Below are 23,057 nucleotides of genomic sequence, written 5' to 3' on the forward strand. Positions count from 1 at the left end.
CGGGGACGTGAGAACGCAGCCCCCGCCCCGATCTCCGCCTCCCCTGAGAAAGGCGGGGCCCCCACGCCGCCCCCAGAAAGGTCTCCCCGCCGTGCAGGCAGCGGGTCCCCCGCGGCCGCACACGCCCAGGCACGGGCTGCGATGGGCCGGCGCTGTGGGGGAGGGGCAGGACGAGGGGGCGGAGTCGACGGGCAAAGAAAGGCCCAGCGGCGGGCTGGGGGCGGGGCCTGGGCTCGGCGGGCGGGGCCGCGGAGCGGGGCGGGGCGGAGCCGGCCGGGTCCCGGGCTGCCTGAGACAGTCACTGCCCTGACGGCGGCGGCGGCGGCGGCGGTTGGCCGGTGGGGGTTGGGAGGAGCACGATCGAGGCTGCCGGGGAAGCTGGAACTGGCAATCGCGGGGGCCGAGAGGAAGATCTGGAGCCGGGAGCGTGCTCCAGGCCCGGTGGAGGAGGCGGCTGCACTTGGAGTCCTGGGAGCGCTGCTGGCGGCGGCTTCTCAGCGAAGCAAGTGTCTGAGGCTGAGTCCCCAGCAGCGGCGGCGGCCACGGCGGCCGCTGGGGCCCAGGTAACCGAGGGGCGGCGGCGGCGGCGGTGGAAGCGAGGCCCCTCCCTCAGGTTGGAAGCTCGGAGGCTGAGGCGGGGGTTGGACCTCACCCACCCAGCCACCCTCGCCGGCCTCCGGCCCCAGGTCTGACCTCTCCCCTCGCTCCGCTGTGGGCCGGGTAGGAGCGGGAGCGGGGCACGGGGTGGGGGCGCAGAGCCGGACCCCGACTGGGAGGCGACCCCCCGTCTGGGATTGGGAAGGACCTCGGGCACCCCCTCCCCCTTCACAGACACACCCCGGTCTCCGGGCGGGGCGGGGTGCCGAGGCACTCCCAGGCTCTGGAAGGGCAGACCTCAGGGTAGAGACTGCACCTTCGCCCGTGGCCTCTCCGAGGTGGCCCCCCTGTGGCTCCTTGGGGCGGCTCAAACCCAAGGTGGTTCCCGTCGCTGGGAATCCCGAAGTTCCTTTTGTCTATCAGCTGAAACTAGAGGCCGGAACTGTAGGCAAACACCCACCAGCCCTGAAGCACTCTACTCCTTATCCCTTTCCTGCCTCGGAAGGAATTCTCCCCGGCCGCCTTTTCTCCGGTCTGAGTGGTAGATTCTATTCCCGAGCCCGATCCTACACCTCCATCCTTGGCTCAAATGAACGAAAGATTCACGTTGTACTTGTGTTTGACTTACCATTCATATAGGAGCAGTCATCCCCCTTCCTTTTTTTAAGCCATTCCTATCCAGCCGCAACCCTGGTAATCTTCCCCTATATTTTGCAAACTATCAACAAAGAAGTGTGGCTGCTGGAGTAGACAGAGTCCTTGACTGACTGGACTGTGTAAGTTAATAGAGCTTCCTTAGCTGGCGCTGTTCTACCAATCTAATCGGGGGAAGAGCGTTTTGGCTAGAGTTAAGGATGTTACTCTATGTGCATAAAGTATCTTTTTTCCTCCTTTCTGCAGTCAAGTTTTAAAAATCCTGAATAACTTGATTAAAATGTGGCTGTTTGAAAAGCCTGTGAATGAGGAAGAAAAATACGGAAAGGAAAATGTAATTATTTCAGGCATAATGTCTAACTTTTTGAAAGTGCCAAAGATGAAGTATGTGGATTTTTGAGAGTACTTTAACTGGTAAACTATATCCTTTGATAAATAAGCTTTTAACATGTGATATTTTGCACTGAGATATTTTTGTTTGTTTTATTTTAGCTACTTGTGGAAATTGTTGATTACCTGGACATCTTAAAACCAAGAAACCTGTGAATAGGTTTATTAAGAATCTTCTGTTTTGAAAAATGAATTTTATGAATGCTTTGAATTAAGAAGGTGCTAGCAGTGGTCTGTCATTTCTGCCACATAAAAGACTATAATCTGAAACAGTGCGCTGGCAGTTGCCCAGATGCCTGAAACTGGCAAGAAGTAGTAGTTTGAGTGATCATCCTTGAACGAGAAGTACAGAACTACCTATGTACTGTACCTCATACTGTATCAATGTAATCTTTTTGATGGCATTTAATATAATGGACAGCTTTTCTGCATCTAATTGTCAGATACAGAATTAACACTTGGAATCTGAAGGAGAATTTTGTACAAATTGAAAGATTGGGCTTTCTCTTTAGTTTTCCAGATGTATTGTCTCATCTGTATACTTGAAACATCCACAATCACATAAACTCCAGATATAACCATGGAGTTGTGTGACTCATCAAGATATAGGAAAAGTGTTGCTGAGCTTTGGAACCAGGCATTTTTCCATCAGTTCAACAATTAAACTAATTCTCTGCTAATCAAGAATAAGGAGCCAATTAAAGTCATGTACATTCTGTTGACAAATGAGCTCTGTGGCTGTTGAATTCTTACTGTAACTGCTAAGTCTGTCATTCAAAGTCAACTTAATATGCAAGTTATGTCGTCATGGATGTAAAGACCTGTGTTGATGTATCCAGACTCTAGCAAATGTTGAAGATAAAAAACCTATTATGACTAATCCTTGGGAAGAGAAAGTCTGCAAAATGGCTCAAACGAGTTTACTGCAAGGGAAGCAGTTTTACTGTAGGGAGTGGGTTTTCCACAAGCTTCAGCATTGCCTACAGGAGAAAACTAACTGCTGCAATAGTGCTGTCAACACACCATCCCTTTTAATGAATTCTGGGAATAATGCTAGTGCTGTCTCTGGAAAGGGAGCTGCCTGGGGTGTATTGTTGGTAGGAGGGCCTGGCAGTGGCAAGACAGCCCTGTGTACTGAGCTCTTATGGCCAAGTTCACCTACAAGCTTGCAGAGAGGTTTACATCGCCAAGCTTTGGCCTTTCATTTTTGCAAGGCCCAGGACTCTGATACTTTGTGTGTTGGAGGGTTTATTAGAGGTCTAGTTGCCCAGATTTGCCGCAGTGGACTACTCCAAGGATATGAGGACAAACTAAGAGATCCAGCAGTCCAAAGCCTCTTGCAGCCTGGGGAATGTGAGAGGAACCCAGCTGAAGCATTTAAAAGGTAACAATAAGAATGTCATCATGTTCAGATTTCTATGCAAAAATTAGAGTGATTTTTAGTTTTTGTTTTGTTTTTGTTAAACTTTGTGGGATACATTTACTGTGCTTATTTGGGTTTAATCTGTGGTTGTGAATACACCTGTTTAGTTTGACTATTGAAGGAAACAAAACAAGCTTTGTATTGCACAGTATATGGATTAAAAGTATGTCTTAATTTTACTTGTTTAATAAAAGAGTGGTACTTTTCTAATATTACCTATATATAAATGGTAAGGGAAATTTTTTCTTATGGTAAATAACATTTAGCCAGCTGGGACCTAGGTTACCTTTTCAGGAAGGGTAGACTCTACATTGGAGCTGAACCTGGAGGAACTTAGTGTAGAATCTAGTACCTTTTTTATAGTAGTATTTTTATCTTTAAATAAAAAAGGTTCTCTTTAAAAGAGATCATTGTCCATTGAAATCTGAAAAAAATTTGCCAGTGTGTTTTAGGATTTATTCCCCTACTAAGTAATTGAAAAGTTGAGTAATATTTTTGAAGTATGTGATATTTATAAAATGGTGAAAATTGGGATCATTTTAGTACTTTTAGTGAGTGATACAGAGAAAATTTTTTTCCTAACTTCAGTTAATCATATTTCTATAGTAAATGGATTGGTCCAAGAAGTGAGCAAGTTGCTTTTCAGAGTGGTTTCAGATTTGAAATGTGTTCAAGAAAATATAATTCCTTGAGAATAATTTTTTGTGTATCACTTCTCTGTTCATTGTAAAAATTGCAGCCAAATTGTTATTTTGTGCTTACTACTGCCTGATTTCTGCTTGAATTACTCATTTCGCCATACGCTTTTTTTCCCTCCACAATAACTAATTCTTAGCAAGCAAAAATTTGTTCTCCAAAGATTCTGGTATACTATGCCCTGGAGGTTTGTGTGTGTATTTTTGTCTCTCTTTTCTGTTTGAGGGTATCTCAAACAGGAGGTATTTGAATTGCTATGAAAAGAATGATGCATATGTGATGTCCTCAAATCTAAGGGAATGAAATCTATACATTTTAGAATATTGAAAATATTTAATAATTATGGTAAGCAATATGCATCAGTCACTGTTCTAAGTGCTCTACAAATATTAAATCATTTAGTCTTCATAACAATCCCTTGAGGTAGGTACTATTATTCTTCCCATTTTATAGATTAGGAAACTGAGGCACAGAGAACCTAAGTAAATTGTCCAAGGTTATAGTTTGATAAGTGTTGGAACTGAGGTATGAAATAAATGTATATGTATACATGTTTGTAATCATAGAAATTCCTTGGAGGACTTGAAGGGAAGAGGAGTGGTTTGTGAAGTTGGTGAACAGAGGGTGTTGTCACAGTGTACTTTGAGTGTGGTTTTTCAGATTACCCATGTAATAGAATGGTGTTCTAGAATGAGAATTATAGATGATGATGTAGAATTCAATCATGGGGGGGGTTTTATGAAAGTCAGCCAATGGGACATATCTATAAGATGTGTGATATACTCATAGACTTTTTAATGTACAAATTCAGTCCAGTAAAACTCAGGACAAATCTATTATCTTTTGGTGTTAGCCATCAAAATCAGGGTTTGTAAATTAGTGAGCAAACCTGTTAGTTGAGGCCTGCAACAAATGTGATATGCAAGGTTTGATGTAGAGTGTTAAGTATAGAATCACTATATATGGAATAATGTCTTTATTATAAAACTTTCTCCTTTAAGATACTTAAAGTCTCTGTACGTAAACACTCTTTTCCTCTTGACTTACTGCTTTTTGTGAAGATACTATCACTAGTTGAAGAGCCGCATTTTCATTTCTTTAATATAAGTAAGCTGTTTGGATTTATTGACACCTTAATCCCTTTGAAATTTAGTATAAGATGAGCTTAATGTAACTGAATTATGTAATTTTATAATTTATCAGAATTCATATGTAAATTTTTAATGCCTAAATGTTCAAATGTTTGAAATCAAGTCTGATAACTGTATGTTTTTTTATGTATTCTGATGCTAAGCATATCTTTCTCTGTGGTATCATAGATTTTCCTGAAAAATAATTCTCTTACTCAGTTGTTCATCTTACTATTTTTTTCCAGCGCGATGTGTAGTTATTAACTAATTGAAGGGAAAGAAGAAGCAATTAGAGCTGTATATAAAAACCACACCAGCATTGCTTTTCTAATTTACAGAAGGAGACAATTACTTTGTATTCTCAGTTTGTACTTTGATAGTGTGCCTAGTCTTTCTACTTGGACCATTTTGGTACTCTTACTTAATCTCCTGCTGGATCTTCCAAAAACCTGGGCCACTTTCTTTTGCCATCATTAAAATAATTAATCATGAAATAAATCAGCTAACTTTGGTATTGGGATACTCTCACTCCTTTTGCTCATTCTTAGAGATACATTTCCTCTAAGACAGTGAAGCTGTAATACGGCCATATTCAAAGGCAAACATAAGAGCACAGTTCAAAGTTAAAAATGTATATTTTTACATGGTCTGTGACATTTAGGTGATCTAGGCCTCTAATTTTGAACAAATAGTCAAGATTATACTATCGTAGGTTCTGCTAGTGCCTGACTGACTTCTTAAGTTTTAGAGAATTATATTTTCAGAGAGACAGAGATGGAAGTAGCTAATTAGAACATGACAGGAGGTGAAATATAACTGTAGGCAAAGAAAAGTAAAATCTCTTTTGTCACTTTTTGACAATAACAAAATCCAAACCAGTTTTTGTATTATTACTTTCTTAACCTTAAAATTCAATAATATTGATGGTTTCACATACAGATGGTCCTCAACCTAAGGTGGTTTGACTTAAAGATTTTTCAACTTTAGGATGGTGCAAAAGCAAAAATGATAGCATAAAGCCATTCTGATTTTCACTTTCAGTACAGTGTTCAATATATAGTGCTGCAAGTAAGGTTTCTACTGAATGCATATTGCTCCAGACAGAACTCTGCCTTCATGGAGCTTAAATTCTGACATTAATATTATCTTATTTCTATAAAGAGAAGTAACAGTTGGAGTAAATACTTGTTATAGTGGTCATGCAACACATGAACAATTGTAACATTAATAGAATTATGTGATCTGCTAAAGGGAATGATGAATGAAGACACATTGATTTCTTTTTTTTTCTTTCAGTTTTATTAACTACGTAAAGTGCAAAACTATTGTTAGTATGTTTTCAGTATTTTTTTCCCCATTTCTGTTAGTGGGATTAAATTGATGATGATTACATTTTTACTTGTTTTGAATGCCCAAGGGTGATTTTTTTTTAACTCTGCCTCCCTCTTTAGGCCTTTATTGCAAAACTTTGTATAATATGTTTTGCATGAATATGTCTTTATTCTAGAGTTAGTGTTAAAGGTAGAGTTTCCTAGTAGCCCTATAATTGTAAAGCAAATTCCAGTTATTTTTGACAAAAGGATTAGGCATCTAAGTTAGGGAATATGGGTTGATGGGGCAGCAGCTAGCTTTAGGTCTGTTGCTGGTGTAGAAGCAAAACTGAAGATGATTATTTCATTCAATAATAAACTCCTTTCTGAACCTTACTATCATGGGCTTTGAACCCAAGGGTCTTTCTGGAGATTTAGATGGATATGGTGCTGGAAAATACAAATCTTTGTCACTGATGTATTTCATTTCCTAACTTTCATTTCTGGTTAACAATCTGTGGGACCAGGTGTGAGTTTTCTATGTGTGATGTCAATTTTCCTATATTGAGTAAAAAGATTTTGTTCTATATAATGCCGACAAGAAAAATTAAACATCTTCAGGGGTGCCACAAATTAAGTGTAAATGGAATAAAATTGTGATAAAGAATTAAAGATGAATAAGCTTTGAGAATTTAGCAGAAAATGTGTGTTAGTGGTAAAAGGTAGCGTGGCTTGTTACAAAAAGATGGTAAACTGGGAGACCAAACACTGACATTTGTTTTTTATGTCAGATAGGAATTCTTGAACCTTTGAATTTTCTTTCTAATCTTTCTGTCCTTTTCCAGGAGCATTTACGGTTCTTCACTTACATCTCCTTAGGTTTTCATCTTGTGTTGTAATTATTTATGCATATGTTTCCTATCTCCCCTATTAGGCATATGCTTCTTCTTGACATTATTTATGATTGATGAACTTTTTATATTTTCCATAGTACTTTGTATAGCACTTTGCATACAATAATTGTGAAATAACTGCCTTTTGAATGAGTGAATAATGCTACTTGTCTATCTAAAATATGTCTGAACCCAATTGAAAGAAGGCTGAAGCTCTTGAACAAGAAAGGAAATTGAAATGCTATAAGATTTAGGTCAGTTTTAAGTGCAGACCAGACATTTAGTGATTATTAATTTATTAACCTGCTGTCCACTTTTTAGCATGTATGAATATGGCATTAGTCCAGATAGTTTTAAGTGGCCAGATATCTATCTTCTGTCTCAACTGGCTCCAAGTATTTTTGGCACACTGAACAAAGGGGCTAAGAACAGAATGGAGCTGGAACGTGTGCTTCCTTCTTACCCTCTCTCGTGTGTTTTCACAGCAAGGTATTCCAGCTCCTTAATCTATCTTGTGTAATGCTATTTAAGATAACTGTCATTATCCATTCTTAAATATTGACGAATTAAAAGATCCTTGCACAAGTGCTTTTACTGTTTAAACTTTAAATAAAATAAATGAGTCAGTACTTTGCATGTTTATCTTTTAGTCTAAGATCATATTCTTTCTCGCTGAATCGTCTGTTGTTTCCAATTTATAACTATATCCTTTTTACTTTAAGATGGACTTGCGTTCATTCAAACTCTCCCACTTTCCTCCTAAAATCTTTTCTTCTTTTTATCCGAGACTGGCTCTTTTCTTTATACTAAATATCTAAGTACTGCTTCCTTTGGTTCTTGGTACTCCATCATTTGCTGAACATGTCCTCATCCTCTAATTACTTATGTTACAATGGCATAACATATTGGTCCTGTTTGCAAACTTAAACAGTTTAAAGTCAGCCACATTCTTAGTTCTGTTCAGCATTCTTTTTATTTACTTTTTGATAACTCAGATTCTTTTTAGACCAAAGAGAATAAAGTGGTACCCTACAAGTTGAGTATGTTTTTTACCCAATTCAGGAAATTTCACATACATATACAGATTTTTGGTTTTCTTGAAAAAAAAAAAACAACAAATTTTGACATATTAATACTATGTTCTCATCCTTTAGAAACAGTCATCTTGTGGAGCTGAGCCTGCTGCTGTCTTTATATGGGGCCTCCATGCTCTAATTTGACTCAGTCCCCACCACGCTCTATTATTCTACACCAACACCACTTCATTTATTTATATACCCCAACCTGCCCCCTGTAGGCATTTTCAAATACATGTTTCCTATTCCCCTGAAAAAAGAAAGACTATATGTTTATCTCCTCCCAAATTTGCTCTCATATCGTCTTGAGTTTGTGTGTTAAAACAAGTGCTGCTTTATTTTCCTTGTCACCATGTTTCTTCTTAACTTACTGAAATCTGACTTTTACCTCTACGTAGTTACAGAAAGATATTTGCATAGTTGCCTCCGAACTTATCGCTCAATCTGTCTTTAGCCTTAGATGATGTAGTTTGGATTTTTTCATTATTTGTACTTTCTACCTTTCAGAATCCCCTACTGACTCCATTCTTTGGTGGCTCTTCCTCTAGGTTCTCTCTGGGTGTTTTCTCCACAAGCTTACTTAGATCTCTCTTTATACATACTCCTTCAATTATTTTATTTACATGTTTACCTGGCTACCAATGCACATACCTAATATGACAGCAATCAAATCTGCATCAACAGCTTTTATCTTTATTCTGATCAATGTGTATCTTTTCACAAAGGTGTACCTCACTAACCTTCCTATGTTCAAACTAGCATTTCTGTTCTTCGCTTCATTCATTCATTCCTTAAACAAACATCCAGTGCCAACTATGTGCCAGATACGTACTAAGTATCAGAGCTAAAGTGGTGAGTCAGATAGGACACTGAGTTAAGTGGGAGGAAATACATTGAACAAATAATAACAAAAGTAAACATAAAAAACAAACAGCTTTGATAAGAAGGAAGGAAATGGATGATAAGAAAGCATATAATATAAAGCTTGATGATTATCTGGAATTCTGGGAAAACTGACTCCTTATCTAAGTTGTTCCATAATTATTCTTATTTCCTAGGCCTTTTCTTCTCAAAAATGTGATCTAAAGATCAGCAATATTAACATCACCTGGGAGATTATTAGAATGTAAAATCTCAGGTCCATAGAATCAGAAACTGCCTTTTAATGAGATCTCTAAGTGAATCTTGTACACATGCAAGTTTGAGAAGCACTTCCCTAGGCTGGATTCTAGAAATTTATTTGACTATTTTCTATTATATTACTCTATTCTAAGACATTTAGTCTTTCTTCTTGGAATGTTCTTTGAATACTTTTACCCTAATCTAGAAATTTTATTCACCTATTCCTAGTTGGTCTGCTTAATTCCTTTTTTTCAGTTGCCCATTTAACAATAGTAAAACAGTACTTTGTCTAGGACATTTCTCTAAGCCTGGTATAACTTACATAAAAAATTCAGGTTTCTCTGCTTAGCTTTAAAAACCATTGATAATTTAGTTCTGCCCCATCTAAAGTGTGTATCATATTTCCATAACCTCATCAGAGCACATTAAGCTCATTTATTCTTTCAAGAAATATTTCTAAGCACATAAGTCATATTAAAGCTTGCAGAGGATATGGACAAGTCAGAATATTCTTATTTTTCTTCGTGCTTAGTAAAAACTTTATTTACACAATAAAGATATAAACCTTTTGTTTATTATGTGTTGTAGATTTTTTGACTTTTTTTAGCCCTTTGTTTTTAGCAATTTTGCTGTTTTGTATTTTTAAATTTTGTGAGGTAAAATGGTTTCTGTGAAGTAAGGTGCCTGATTTTATGAAGTAAAATAACCAAATACTTATTTTTCTCCTCTTAAAAATCTCTGAAGTATGTTCCAATTGGTTGTCTGTCTTTACCCTCTAGTTTCAGCGATGTCTTTGACCATATCATTTTAATTGTTTTAAATTTCAAACTAATTTCTCTCTATCATGTATGTTACCCTAATCTCAAAAATATTTATAATGCCATTTTTTTCTCACTATACAATGTAGTCTTTGGTAATAAAATAGTTTGAAAATGTTTATGTAATTGCTTAATAAAAATAAGTACTAGTTAAGATAAATTATATCTTACTCATGGTTATCTTGAAGAACAATGTGGAGCTTTCCAGAAACTGATATAGCCTTTTACACTTATGTCTCATGATTTGAATACATAGATGCGATGGTGGATTGAATTATTTGCCTCTATTCTTTATATCTCCATGTGTTTGTGGTCTTTGTCATATGATATAGCAGGTCCTTCCACTAGAGGAGAAATATACTTTTCTACCTTTTGATTTTGGCTCAGCCATGTGATTTGCTTCGGACAGTGTGATATTAGCAGACATGACCCAAACAGAGACTTAAAGTAGGGCTTATCTTGTGCTTCTGCCATCACCATGAGAAGGACATGGTCTGGCTAGCCTGCTGGTCCAAGGAAGATAAGAGACGGATGGTGCAGACGAGACCTAACCTGCAGCTTGACTCCAAGCCTAGAGTAGATTAACAAACGTGGATACAGAAGAAAGTATAAATAATTGTTACGTTGAGCCATTGAATTTTGGAGTGTTCGTGATATACCACTATTGTGAAAATAGCTAACTATACAAAAATTAAGGGAATGATATTTTAAATAGAAAGTCATTAATTTTTATCAGAAATCTAGGAGTCATCATTGATTCCTCAGTTTCATTCATCCACTCAATCCACCAACTACTTTTGTTCTATCTCCAAAATAAAACAAATACCTCCACTTCTATCTCTACTGCTGTTACCCCTATTTTATGTTGCCTACACTACTGTACTAGCCTCCTGACTGGACTTCTTGTTGCTATTGCATCCCTTTTATCTTCACAAAGCAGAGTATCAGATTATGTTACTTCTCTGCTTAAAATCTACAGTTAGAATAAAACCTAAACTCTACATGGTCTAATCCTTTGCCTAACCTTTGACCTCATCTTGTACTACTTTTACCCTTGCTTGTTGCTGTTTATCCACATTGCCCTTATTGTGTTCTGAAATAGGTCAATTCTGGCCAGCACATTTTTGTATGGCTGCTTGCCCTATTATCACTTTGGTACCATCTTAAATATTACCTCCTCAGAGAGCTTTCCTTGACCACTGAGTCTTTAGAAGTCTCCCCACCCAGTCATTTTCTTAAATCCCATCATCCCACTTAGTTTTCTTTATTCTAAATTTTTAGTATCTATCATGATCTGGAATTACTTTGTGCATTTGTTTACTTGGACTTTCTGCCTACTTGTTGGAATGAGCAGAGTGCTTGCCTATCTTGTCCTCTTTGTATTACCAGGATTTGTAATATAGTAGGAACTCCTCATTATTATTTGAATAAATGAATAACTATTTATATTTGAATTTAAAATATTATAAGTTTGTTCAATTTGTATTGCTTCAACCATATTCAGTTTTTAAATATTCCATTTTTTGTGGAACAATTTATACATATGTATTATATACAGTTACAGATGAAAAGGATCTGTTTTCAACTTGTATTTTTGCTTGTTATATTTATACCTAACAATTTACATTGAAATTAATTTTTATCAAATGGAAAATCTTTTTTAACAGCATTAGATTTATGCAATGAGTCATATGAAGTCACCTTTTGTGTCTTTTCCGTAAGTCCACAGTTTTATCTGTGGAATTTCTATCATTCTTTCTGAGATTATCATTTAAAATTCATATTCACTTGAAAAGGGAAACACTTTTGTAGCTTAAATCTCAGTTGATATGTTTGTTAAATCTCTGCTTAAAGAGGGAAATGGTTTGAAAACAATGAACTTCACAGGAATTGAAAGGGGAAAATTAATGTCACCAGAGAAGAAGAAATGTTTGTAGAAAAGCAATTTGTTGGGGAAAAGATAAGATAGATTGTTCCCACTCTCTTGAAGCATTTCAATTATCCAGGAAAGTAAATAGGAAAGCAAACACACATGTATCTACCCATTTTTTGTCATATCTGCTTCAAATCTGGGGTTTTGTTTTATTTTATAGAACAAATAATCCACACTTAAAGCCTCTGGGTGTCCCTTCCTAATTCTGATCTACTCACAACCCGTAGGCGACCCCTCCTGTGAATTTACTTTTTATGTCTATGTAGTTTGACCACTAGGGGAGATATCTAGGTATACACACACACTTGTATATGCTCTAGTTCTGTACATTTTTGATTCCAAAACGACAGTTTTCAAACTTTTTAAAATGCATTTACAAACAATATCTTTTGCAATAGCACAAAACAAATGAAATACCTGGGGATAAATCTAGTCAAAGATGTGTTAGACCGGTAAGCTAGAAACTATAAAACACTGCTGAAGAAAATGGAAAAAAAAAAAAAATTAAATAAATGGAGGGAGATGCCGTTTTCATGGATTAGAGGCTTCAATATTGTAAACAGGCTAGTTCCCGCAAATTAATCTACAGATTCAGTGCAGTCCTAATCACAATCCCAATTGGAATGTTGTGTATTCAGTTTCTTACTATATTTCACATCATGTAACCTCTGGAAAGCTCTACCATAGCTTCAGAAGACAATGAGAGTGAAAACAATTGTGTTACTGTTATTTTGAAAATAATTTTTACCTCACAGAGCCTTTGAAAAGTTCTCAGGGTCCCCATGCTTCACTTGGAGAAACATTAACCATCCATTCCCTCACTTGTCTAAATCTGCCATCCCAAGCCCCTGGTTCATGGCCTGTTAGGGACCTGGCCGCAGAGCTCTGCCACCCCCTCAATCCCCCCAACCCCATCTGTGGAAAAATTGTCTTTCATAAAACTTAGGGAACCCCTCACCCCCCTCTTGCACAGTGCAGCAGGAGGTGAGCAGCAGGTGAGCAAGCAAAGCTTCATCTGTATTTACGGATGCTCCCCATCATGGCATCATGGCCTGAGCTCTGCACCCCACCCCACCACTTTCTGTGGGAAAATTGTCTTCCACAAAACCAGCCCCTGTTGCCAAAAAGGATGGGGACCTCAGGTCTAGATGATGATTTCATACTCCTCTCTTCTCAACCTCTAATCTCTCTGCCCCTCCCCTCACTCATAGATAGCTATTGACTTTGCTTCCTATATAATAAAACAGTATTCAGATAAATAATATATACATTATATAAATATGTACACACACGTACAAGCACATATAATTAGAAGAGAACTTCCACACATTCACTGGAACATCTACTCTACTAAACCTCTTGCCTTTAATACATACTCTGCTTTGCTTTAATTTTGGATATAGAATATGTATCCATACTCAAACCATCTGTGCTCCTTCCTATCCCATCTACTTATTTACAAGATCCCACCCCATCTCAGCTCCTCAGTGACATTTTTCCAGGAATTTACCCTTTCTTTCATGAATTTACCAATCTCCTCTTTTCTTTATCACTCCCATCATTATTCAATTATCCTGAAATATATATATATATAAAAATATATATATATCCCTTTTTAAAACATCCCCCAAACCTATATCCTTCTTGAAGGGTACTTAACTTCACTGCTTTCCTTTACAGCAAATGCCTCAAAAAATCCTGCCTATATTTACTGTCTGTTTACTTCTCCCATTCATTCATGATCCCAATAATCAAGCTTTATTTCCCACTCCATTAATATTCCAAGACCTCCATGTTTCTAAATCCAGTGCTAGTCCTCAACTCAGCAGAAATACCTGACATAGCTTATCTCTTTCTCCTTCTAGCAATACTTTCTTCACTTGGCTGTCTCCTATCATACCAGCTACTCTTTCTTCATATCTTACCGATGGTATTAGTCTATTTGGTGTTGCTAAAACAGACTACTTGAGGCTGGGTAATTTATAAAGAAAAGGCATTTTGCTCTTGATTCTTGTGGCTGGAAAGTCCAAGAGTATGACACTGGCATTTTCTTGGCCTCTAGTGAGGGCCTCATGCTGTGTGACAACATAGCAGAGAAGCAGAAGGGGAAGCAGGCACATGCAAAAAGACCTAATGCAAGAAACAACCTTGCTTTATGACAGCACATTCTCTTGGGAACTAATCCATTATTGCAAGAACTAATCCAGTCTTAAGAGAAAGGCATTAATCTATCTTAATGACCTATTCACCTCTTAAAGGGACCACTTTCGAACATTGCTGCACTGGGAATTAAGGTTCCAACATGAGTTTTGGCAGGGACACTCAAACCATACCACTAACCTTTGAATTCTGAAATAAATTAAGGTTCAAATCTTGTATCTTCTTTCTTCTCTACTCACATTCACTTCTTGCATAAAGCTCATTAATGGTCTTAATGACTATCCCAGTGAACCCAGTATTACATATACAGCCAGCACCTCTTCTCTGAATTTAGACTTGTAAATCTAAGTGCTTACTCAACTTCTCTGCTTAGATGTGTAAAGTTGAGCATATTCAAAATTAAACTTCTGACCTCTAGCCCACCTATTCCTTCTCCCTTCTCCTTTTTAGTAAACAGCAATTTCATCCTTCCAGGGAAACCAGTATGTGGTAATGCAGGAATCTAAGTGAGAGACTGGTGCTTGGATTTGGGTGAAATGTCAGAACTAGTGAAAAGTGTTATATTCTAATTTATATTTTAAGATTGATCTGATAGCATATTGGATGTAGGGTGTGAAAAATTATCGGGGACCCCAAAGAACTTTTGTATGTATGGGTTGTATCTGTTAATATTTGCTGTATTTAAAATTTAACCTGATAAACTTATAAAATATATATTAATACATTTAATAATAAATCCATTACCTGTTAACATAAATAACATTTTAATAAAAGAATAACTATATTGTCCAAGACCAAAAGAAAAAAACACACTTAAAAGAGTGACATTGTTTTCCATTTTTTGCACATCTTTTTAATTTTAGTTTCTGTTGAAAAGTTTCTTAAGTTATATTTTTGTTCCTTTGAAGATAATTCCTTTTTTGTCTGATTATTCTTAAGGTTTTCTGTCTTTGGTTTTTCAACAGTTTGACTATGATATGCCTAAGTGTGGTTTCTTGGTATTTTCTCTGTTGTAGATTTATTGAGTTTCTTAAATCTGTGGATTGATGCTTTTCATAAGTTTTAGAGAAGTCTTAATCTATTATTTCTTCAAATATTGCTCCTAATCTATTCTTTCTTTTTCTTTGGGGACCACAATTGCATGTATGTTGTACCTTTTAACTGAGTCCTATGCATCTCTTTCACTCTTTTCTGTTTTCTCTATCCTTTTCTCTGTGCTTCAGTTTGGGTATTTTCTATTGAACTGTTGTTTTGAAATTCTGATCCTATCTTCTGTTGTAAGTAGAACAGTGTTGAATACATCCAAGTTCCTAGTGTCCAATATTATGATTTTTTTAGTTCTATAATGGGATTTTAATTCTTTATTTTTATAGATTCCATTTTTATTAAAATTCTCTTTCTTTTATCTGTTTTTCTTTACCACTTTCTTTAACATATTAATCATGGTTATTTTAGTCTATGCTAGCACAAATATCTGGATTATTTCTCTGCATTTATTATCTCTTTTTCTTCTAGATTATCAATTTCATATTGCTGCCTTTTTTCTATTAATTTTTTATTTTATGTCATACATTGTGTTAATGATTATAGAGTTCTAGATGATGTCTTTTATCAGAGAGAGCTTTCTGACTTAAAAAAAGAGCCTACAGATAGGATGACAGGCTGATGCAGTCATGGATCAAGCTTGGCTGGGGCTTCTTCACAGTCTTACTAAACCTCTGGTTTATTGCTATTACTTTTATGTAGCTCTCCCAAGCTTTTGACTGGAGAGCCTGGAGGTGTCTCCTCAGCTCTGAAAGCTTCTTGGTAATTCAATTCTTTCCCAAGAAATATTTATGTTTAGCTCTTTAGTTTCCTGCTGCATGCATACCTTCAAATTCTTGCAGATCTTTTGAGTTTTGTGTTTAAAGCAGAATTTTGTTTCCAACATACAGGCTATGAGAGATTTCATGCTGCCTTTTAGATGCTCTTGGCCTAGTTCCCCAGCTTTTTAAGCATGGCCCAGAATTGAGCAAACGTGCCTTAAGGAAAATGAGCCTTGTGTTCCAGACACCACTATTAGCACTTTGCTCTCTGAGAGGGACATGCCTTACCTCTTAAAGGCCTTGCTGGTTTTGTTCCCCCTGTAGAGTCCCTCAGAGTGGGCCAAACCTGATTCTTAGTCTGTATATGTCTCCCAAATTAGCAAATGACCACTAAGAAGAAATCAGCACTCCTTTTTTTGCTCACTTTGGAGGAGCTCCTATCCTTTGGAGTTCTAATTCATCTTGTCTTCTTGCTTCAACAGCCCTCTCACATCTTTTAAAAATATAAATTTTGAATTTATACATTTTTTTCGAGTTTTTGCAGTGGAAGTTTTGGGCTACTGCCACCTACTACATTTTTGTCTGGCAGTAGAAGTCCTTATAAAGAAGATTTGTCTGGTTCTTTCTCATTTTATTGGATATGTAGCTATGTTTGTTAAATAATTTTTTAAAATAATTTTATCCCTTCTTTATTTCTCTGAACATTTCAAATACATCTTCTTTCAATTCTGTGGCAGTTTTATAAATTGCTTTAACTTGGATATGAGTGCATATTGTGATCATTGCATTAGTTGCTCTCTTTCTGGGCATTTTGAGTTTTATAATTTTTTTTTTTCACCCTCCATTTTGGATTCCCTCTCCATCACCATATCTGCCTCTTTGGCCCCCACCACTGCCATCCCCAAGAGTGATCTAGCATGAGGGCTGAAAATTGAGATAGGAAACTCCAACTCCAAGCGGGTACCAGTGATCAGTCACTGAGGCATGATCTTTTTAGGTTCAGTTCCCCTCTCCACTGAGGCTAGCCTTGTGTGCTCTCTGCTGCTTTTTAAAAGCCCATAGCCCTAGGTGGTAGTCAACAGTTCCTTTTTTCATTATTAGTAGAGCCAGCCCTAGCTCCAGCCCCTACTTCTGAACAGTGAGCCTGAGTCCTGCTTCTAGAGGCAGAACTTGCGGTCCCTTTCACTTCCACAAGCAAATCTGCAGGCTGCCATTATGTACTGTTTTGGTGAGCTTTAGGCTCACTCACAGCATTATGCTTCTTTTCTGTTTCTGATACTTTGAAATGTTTACCTTGGTTTTGACTGGCTATATGTATATATTTTTTTCCATGTTTCCCTGCTGTGTTTTAGCAAAGGGGAGATGGTTCATAAAAGTGTGAAATTACTATAACACCTTGGTCAAAAATTCAGAAACAAATTTTACCGTACATTTTGGCTAAACTCCTGACTGATTTTAATTATCAATTTTACTTACTAGATTCTTTTTTTGGTAAATGAACAGATAGTATTTGGTCCCTGATTGGCAATATTGATTATACTGCCTTTTCCTCCCTGTTCTACATACTTTAATTTGTTGCATGGGTAATTTTATTCCTACGAAAAAAGAAATAGGACCTACATTTGTTTTCCCAAAGGAAGGCATGACATATTGCGTAAGAATAGTTAGTTGTTTACTTTTTCTACTTCTCATCTTCTATAAAACCATATTTTTTATAACTTGCTTTTTATAAGAATTCAATAATTTGGTTAATAAAATGATAGATGTTTTAGCATATGTTCCAGATTATTTTAGAAGGTTTAGTTTACTTTCTAGGTAAACTCTAAATATATGTTTTGGTACTAAATTTCTCCTAGATAGTAGTGAGATTTTAGGCTCCAGAATTCAAAATGTTAATCTGGCAAAACTATTAATATGTATAATTAAATTTTTTAAATTCCTTAAATATCAAGGTAGTTGGTAATGAATATAGAAAAAATATATAGGTAATTATAACTGAAAAACATTAGATCTGGGTATTTTTTGTTAATAATCATAATTCTGCATCTAGCATGGTAACTGAATAAAATGAAACTTGGGAGCAGTCTTAATATATTGAAAGAGTAGTCTGACACATCACAGAAAATCACATAATTAAACCCTTGATATTAACTATATAATAAGTTCAGCAAAATTATTACAAACACCTGCCATCTACTGATTTTCTGGAATTTCAGTATTGAGACATTAATTTTTAGTAAAGAATCTGTAGCAAACAAACATGAATGTTTAATACTCTCAGGAAAGTAAAATTTTCAGTTAGAAGACCTTAAAAGTTATCATTTTGTTTCTTCCATAAAAATGTTTTCAGCAGATTTAATTGATGAAAAGTTAGTGTCACTTGCCTGGTTTAGTTATGTTGTTCTAAATACTTTCTTGTTTAAAATTGGACCTTAAGCTCTTATATTCTTTGATATTTTCAGAAGCAGTTCTACATAATAATCAAGAAGAAGTATTTTGAAATGAATACAATCCTATTCCTACTTCTGCCACTTAGCACCTGTGTCACGGTGCAAGCTACTTAGCCTCTAAAGCTTTGTTTCTTCATCTGTGAAGTGGCAATGATAATAGTATCCACTTTACAGGATTGTTGTGAGGGATAAACAGGTAAACTCATAGAGATTACTTAGCACAATGCTTCATACATAGTAAGCACTCTGTAAATATTTGGTTACATCTTAGTCTGTTTGGGCTGCCATAATATACATAAAATACAATAGACTGTGAAGTTTATAAACAATAGAAATTTATTTCTCACAGTTCTGAAGGCTGAAAAGTCCAAGATCAAGATTCTGGCATATTTGAAGTCTGGTCAGGGCCAATTTCCTCGTTCATAGATGGCCCTCCTTACTATGTCCTTACATAGTAGAAAGGGATGAGTTAGCTCTCTGGGGTCTCTTTTATAAGAACACTAATCCCATTCATGAGGTCTCTGCCCTCATTACTTAATCACCTCCCAAAGGCCCCACCTCTTACTAGAGGTTAAGATTTTAACCTATGAATTTTGAGAGGGACTCATTTAGACCATGGCAGGATTTATTGTGGGGTTTTTTTTTTCCATTTTTATATTTAGTTTGATTTCCTAAAGAAGAAAATTAATCAATACACATTTCACATGTATTTGATTTAAAAAGACAAATGTATTATATCCCCCTAACCATCTCCTCCCACCAGAAAGCCAAATTGCTTTAAAATATCTACTAGTTAAATCACTTCCCAGACATGTGTTTCAGTGTCTATATATGATTTTGAGTGTTTAGTACTTGACAGTTTTAGTTCATTGCCAACTTCTGAATGCAGAACAGCTTGAATTAATGCAAGTTGAGTATCCCTTATCTGAAATGTTTGGGATTAGAAATGTTTCAGATTTTGGATATTTTTGGATTTTGGAATATTTACATATACATAATGAGATATCTTGGGGATGGGACCCAAGTCTAAACAGGATATTGAATTATGTTTTATACCCTATACACATAGCCTAAAGGTAACTGTATTTTTCCCCTGGAAACACAAATGAACAGTGTGTTGTGAGCCTTCGTTTTCACTTAGTCCATCACATAAGGTCAAGTATGGAATTGTCCTCTTGTGGTGTCATGTTGGTGCTCAAAAAGTGTCAGATTTTAGAGGATTTTGGATTTTGGAGTTTTAGAATAGGAATGCTATTGTAAAGTAGATAAGAATTAGTAATTTTGGACTGCTGTTGCATTAAAGCTGTGGTCACCAACCTTTTTGGCACCAGGGGCCATTTTCATGGAAGACAATTTTTCCACTGGGGGGAGGGCAGGGATAGTTTCAGGATAATTCAGGCTCATTACATTTATTGTACAGTCAAACCTCTCTGCTACTGATAGTCTGTATTTTAAGCCACTCCCCAGTGCTAGCGTCACTGCCTCAGCTCCACCTCAGATCATCAGGCATTAGATCCTCATGACGGGCAGGCAACCTAGATTCCTCGCATGCACAGGTTCCGGCTCCTATGAGAATCTAATGCTGCTGCTGATCTGACAGGGGTGGAGCTTATGCAGTGATGAGAGTGATGGGGAGCAGCTGTACGTGCAAATGAAGCTTCACTCGCTGGCCTGGTGCTCACCTCTGGCTGTGTGGCTCAGTTCCTAACAGGCCACTGACTGCTACTGGTCCATGACCCTGGAGTTAAAGACTACAGCATTAAAGGATTTCTCTGCTGCCCTCAGTTTAGGATATGTAGCCAGAGACAGAGTTTTTCCTAGAGAAAAAGTATGCTTTTTATTGATATTGCACCCTTTCCTTTAAGAGACTCGAAAAGGAAGGGAAAGAATGGCAAGACAAATCAGAATCCTTAAGTGTACCATTCAGAGCAGAAATGGGGAATCCTTCCTATCAATTTTGTTTCAGTAATAAATGTATTTATTATAACCCAGAGAAATAATTTCTTGAGCTTTAGTATCTTCAGAGAGTTAAAAATTTAAGTATTCATCTCAATATTAAAACCAACATATAACAAAATGAGTTCAGGATAACATGATAATATTCTGAATCATAAGTAGAGGTGAGGCATTGCCATTCCATTTACAATGCAAAACAGGGCCTTTTTCTCTATTCCTTTCCATTTTGTTCCTCCCTTCCTCTCTCTTGTTCTTCTTTATTTTCCTCCACCATTTACTTTAAGGCCAAAACAAAGATTTGTTATATTTATTGAGTAAATGCATGTTTATACTATTCAATAGAAAGTTTGAGTCAAATGATTTATCTTTGAAAAAATACTGATGAATTTACTCTGGGTACATGGGCCTAAATTGATTTTGTCTTCTTTAGTTCTTTATATGTTCCTTCTCTCTTGGTCTTGCTCTCTCTCATACAGGTCAGTGGCCTTAAAGAAATATAATTGTCCACCCCAAATTTAGAGTGTTCTCATCCCATTATTTGATCAAAAATAGCAGGAATTATTTAATCACATACCAGAAGTAGGAAGATGTTAAAACCTACAGCAGTTAATTGTAGTATATCATGACCATTTTTCTTTGTGAAGCATTTGTAAAGGTATTGCTATTTATTTTAAATAACTGATTTTTTAAATTATAGTATATTTTTAAAGTATTATCCTATTTTTAGTTACTAATATCTATTATTTTTATTTTCTTAGTTGGAAATGTATTTTTTTTAGGAAATACTCTTACTGACATGAAAATGGATCTGTTATAAATATTAAAAAACAGACCTTTCTCAGAAAATATGCCTCTCAGAGGTTAGCTTCAACATTAGGGTAGGTCAAAGGCAATAATGGTGAGGCAATTTGGTAACTCAGGTAATTTGTGTAGTGCAGCATAATCTTAAGAGAAGATAAAATTAATATTGAGTTATCAGGAGTATAGGAAATAAGGTAAATCATGTATTACCATTTTTTTTTTTTGAAACGGATTTCAGGGATGGCATATGGATATTTCTCTAGAATCTTTTAGAAGTCTAAGAAAGATATTGAGCCCTTTCTATTACTCTTAAGTGACTGTAACAGCTTTTGTCATATTTTGGCATATTACAAATGTCCCTGAAATTGAGAGAGGTGTGCCTCTCTTAATGATGCATAGATATTTTGTTTATTTGATTGTTTTTATGTAACACTAGCATGTCCTTTGGTAGCAGTTTAATTTGTTTCTTTCTAGAGCCCAAATCAAAAAATCACACACATGGCCTTTTATCCAGTACTTTGAAGCATAGTAAGAATGGAGTAATACTCCAAACATAAATGAAAAGGTATAAATAAGTGTTTTGTAGGTACAAGTATAAGATATAGAATGCACATTTAAAAAACCCAAATTTTATAAGAATAAATTTAAGAAAGTAACATGTATGAAGGAAAAATTTTACAATAAGCCCTGTATTATGGTTCTCCAGAGAAACAGAACCCAAAAGATATATATGTATACATTTATACGTATACACATACATATGTCAATATAAAAGATTTATTGTAAGGGATTGGCTCACATAATTTCAGAGACAAAGAAACCCGAAGATCCATAGATAGCAAGCTGGAGATCCAGGAGATCCAGTGCTATCATCCCAGCCCAAGTCTGGAGGCCTGAAAATCAGGAGAGCTAATGGTGGAAATTACAGTCTGAAAGCCAGCATTCTTGAGATTGAAGAAGAGCGGATTTTTTCAAGTCCAAAGGCAGAAAAAGATTGATATTCCATCTTAGGCAGTCAGATGAGAGGATCAGCCTTTTGTTCTATTCAGAACTATCTTGTATCTATATAAAGATTTATGGATCATCCACTTTCTGCAAGGTCCAGGGCTAGCTGCTAGAATGCAGTGATGAATAGTATGCAGATAGTTCCTTCTCTCCTAGAGTTTTTGAAGTGGATGCTAAAGTACCAATTCTTTAGTTACTTGATTAATTACAGTGTTATAGGTGTTTACATTTATACCTCATTTGGGTTGTCCATCTGGCGAGGAGCGTAGTCAGGGAAGACCTCTCTGAGTAAGTGATATTTGAGCTGATCTCTACAGGATGAATAAAAACTCTAAAGTGAGGAGGGTTGAAAATTATAGCAGGAGAGGGAACAGCATGTATCAAGGTTCTGAGGGTGAAAGGAGGGTCTGTTCAAAGAACCCAGAGCAGAGCGGATGAGGTTAGAGGAGTGGGTAAGGTGCCAGTTGTTGGTCAGGTCCTGGAAAACAGAAGCCTGTGGCTTTGACTCAGCATGCTACTAGGTCTAGATGGGCTTTACTGACTTTAGTGATAATGATCTGATCTAAGAACATTGGTCTGTTCACATGAACCTCAGAGTACCAACTGGAAAGAGAACAACCCATTAACAGAGGCATTCTGTTTTTTTAATGACTTGTTCAATGTAACACATTAAAGGCAGAGTTAGTCACCTAAGTTCTGAATATTCTGACACTCTGGTATATACCAAGCTATGTCTTTTGTTTTCCAGAGACACAGTAACAGTAATAATTTATTATTATTATTAGTTTACATACAGTCAAGTTCACTCTTTGTGGAGTACAATTTTATAATTTTGACA

The 23,057-nt window shown here is 36.6% G+C and overlaps 1 protein-coding gene across 1 annotated transcript in view; it reads left to right on the forward strand.

The window, feature by feature from the left end:
* The first annotated feature begins 296 nt into the window (after positions 1 to 296).
* The window catches only part of ANKRD50 (ankyrin repeat domain containing 50), a 38,166-nt gene continuing 15,405 nt past the window's right edge, over positions 297 to 23,057 (forward strand). Inside the window, exons 1-2 of the mRNA XM_045552312.1 lie at positions 297 to 563; positions 1,744 to 3,025. Coding sequence (XP_045408268.1) covers positions 2,514 to 3,025 — 512 coding nt within the window. The 5' untranslated portion in view covers positions 297 to 563; positions 1,744 to 2,513. The remainder of the gene's footprint in view (positions 564 to 1,743; positions 3,026 to 23,057) is intronic.

The sequence above is a fragment of the Lemur catta genome, chromosome 5 (genome assembly GCF_020740605.2).
Source record: "Lemur catta isolate mLemCat1 chromosome 5, mLemCat1.pri, whole genome shotgun sequence".
NCBI classification, from domain to species: Eukaryota; Metazoa; Chordata; class Mammalia; order Primates; family Lemuridae; genus Lemur; species Lemur catta.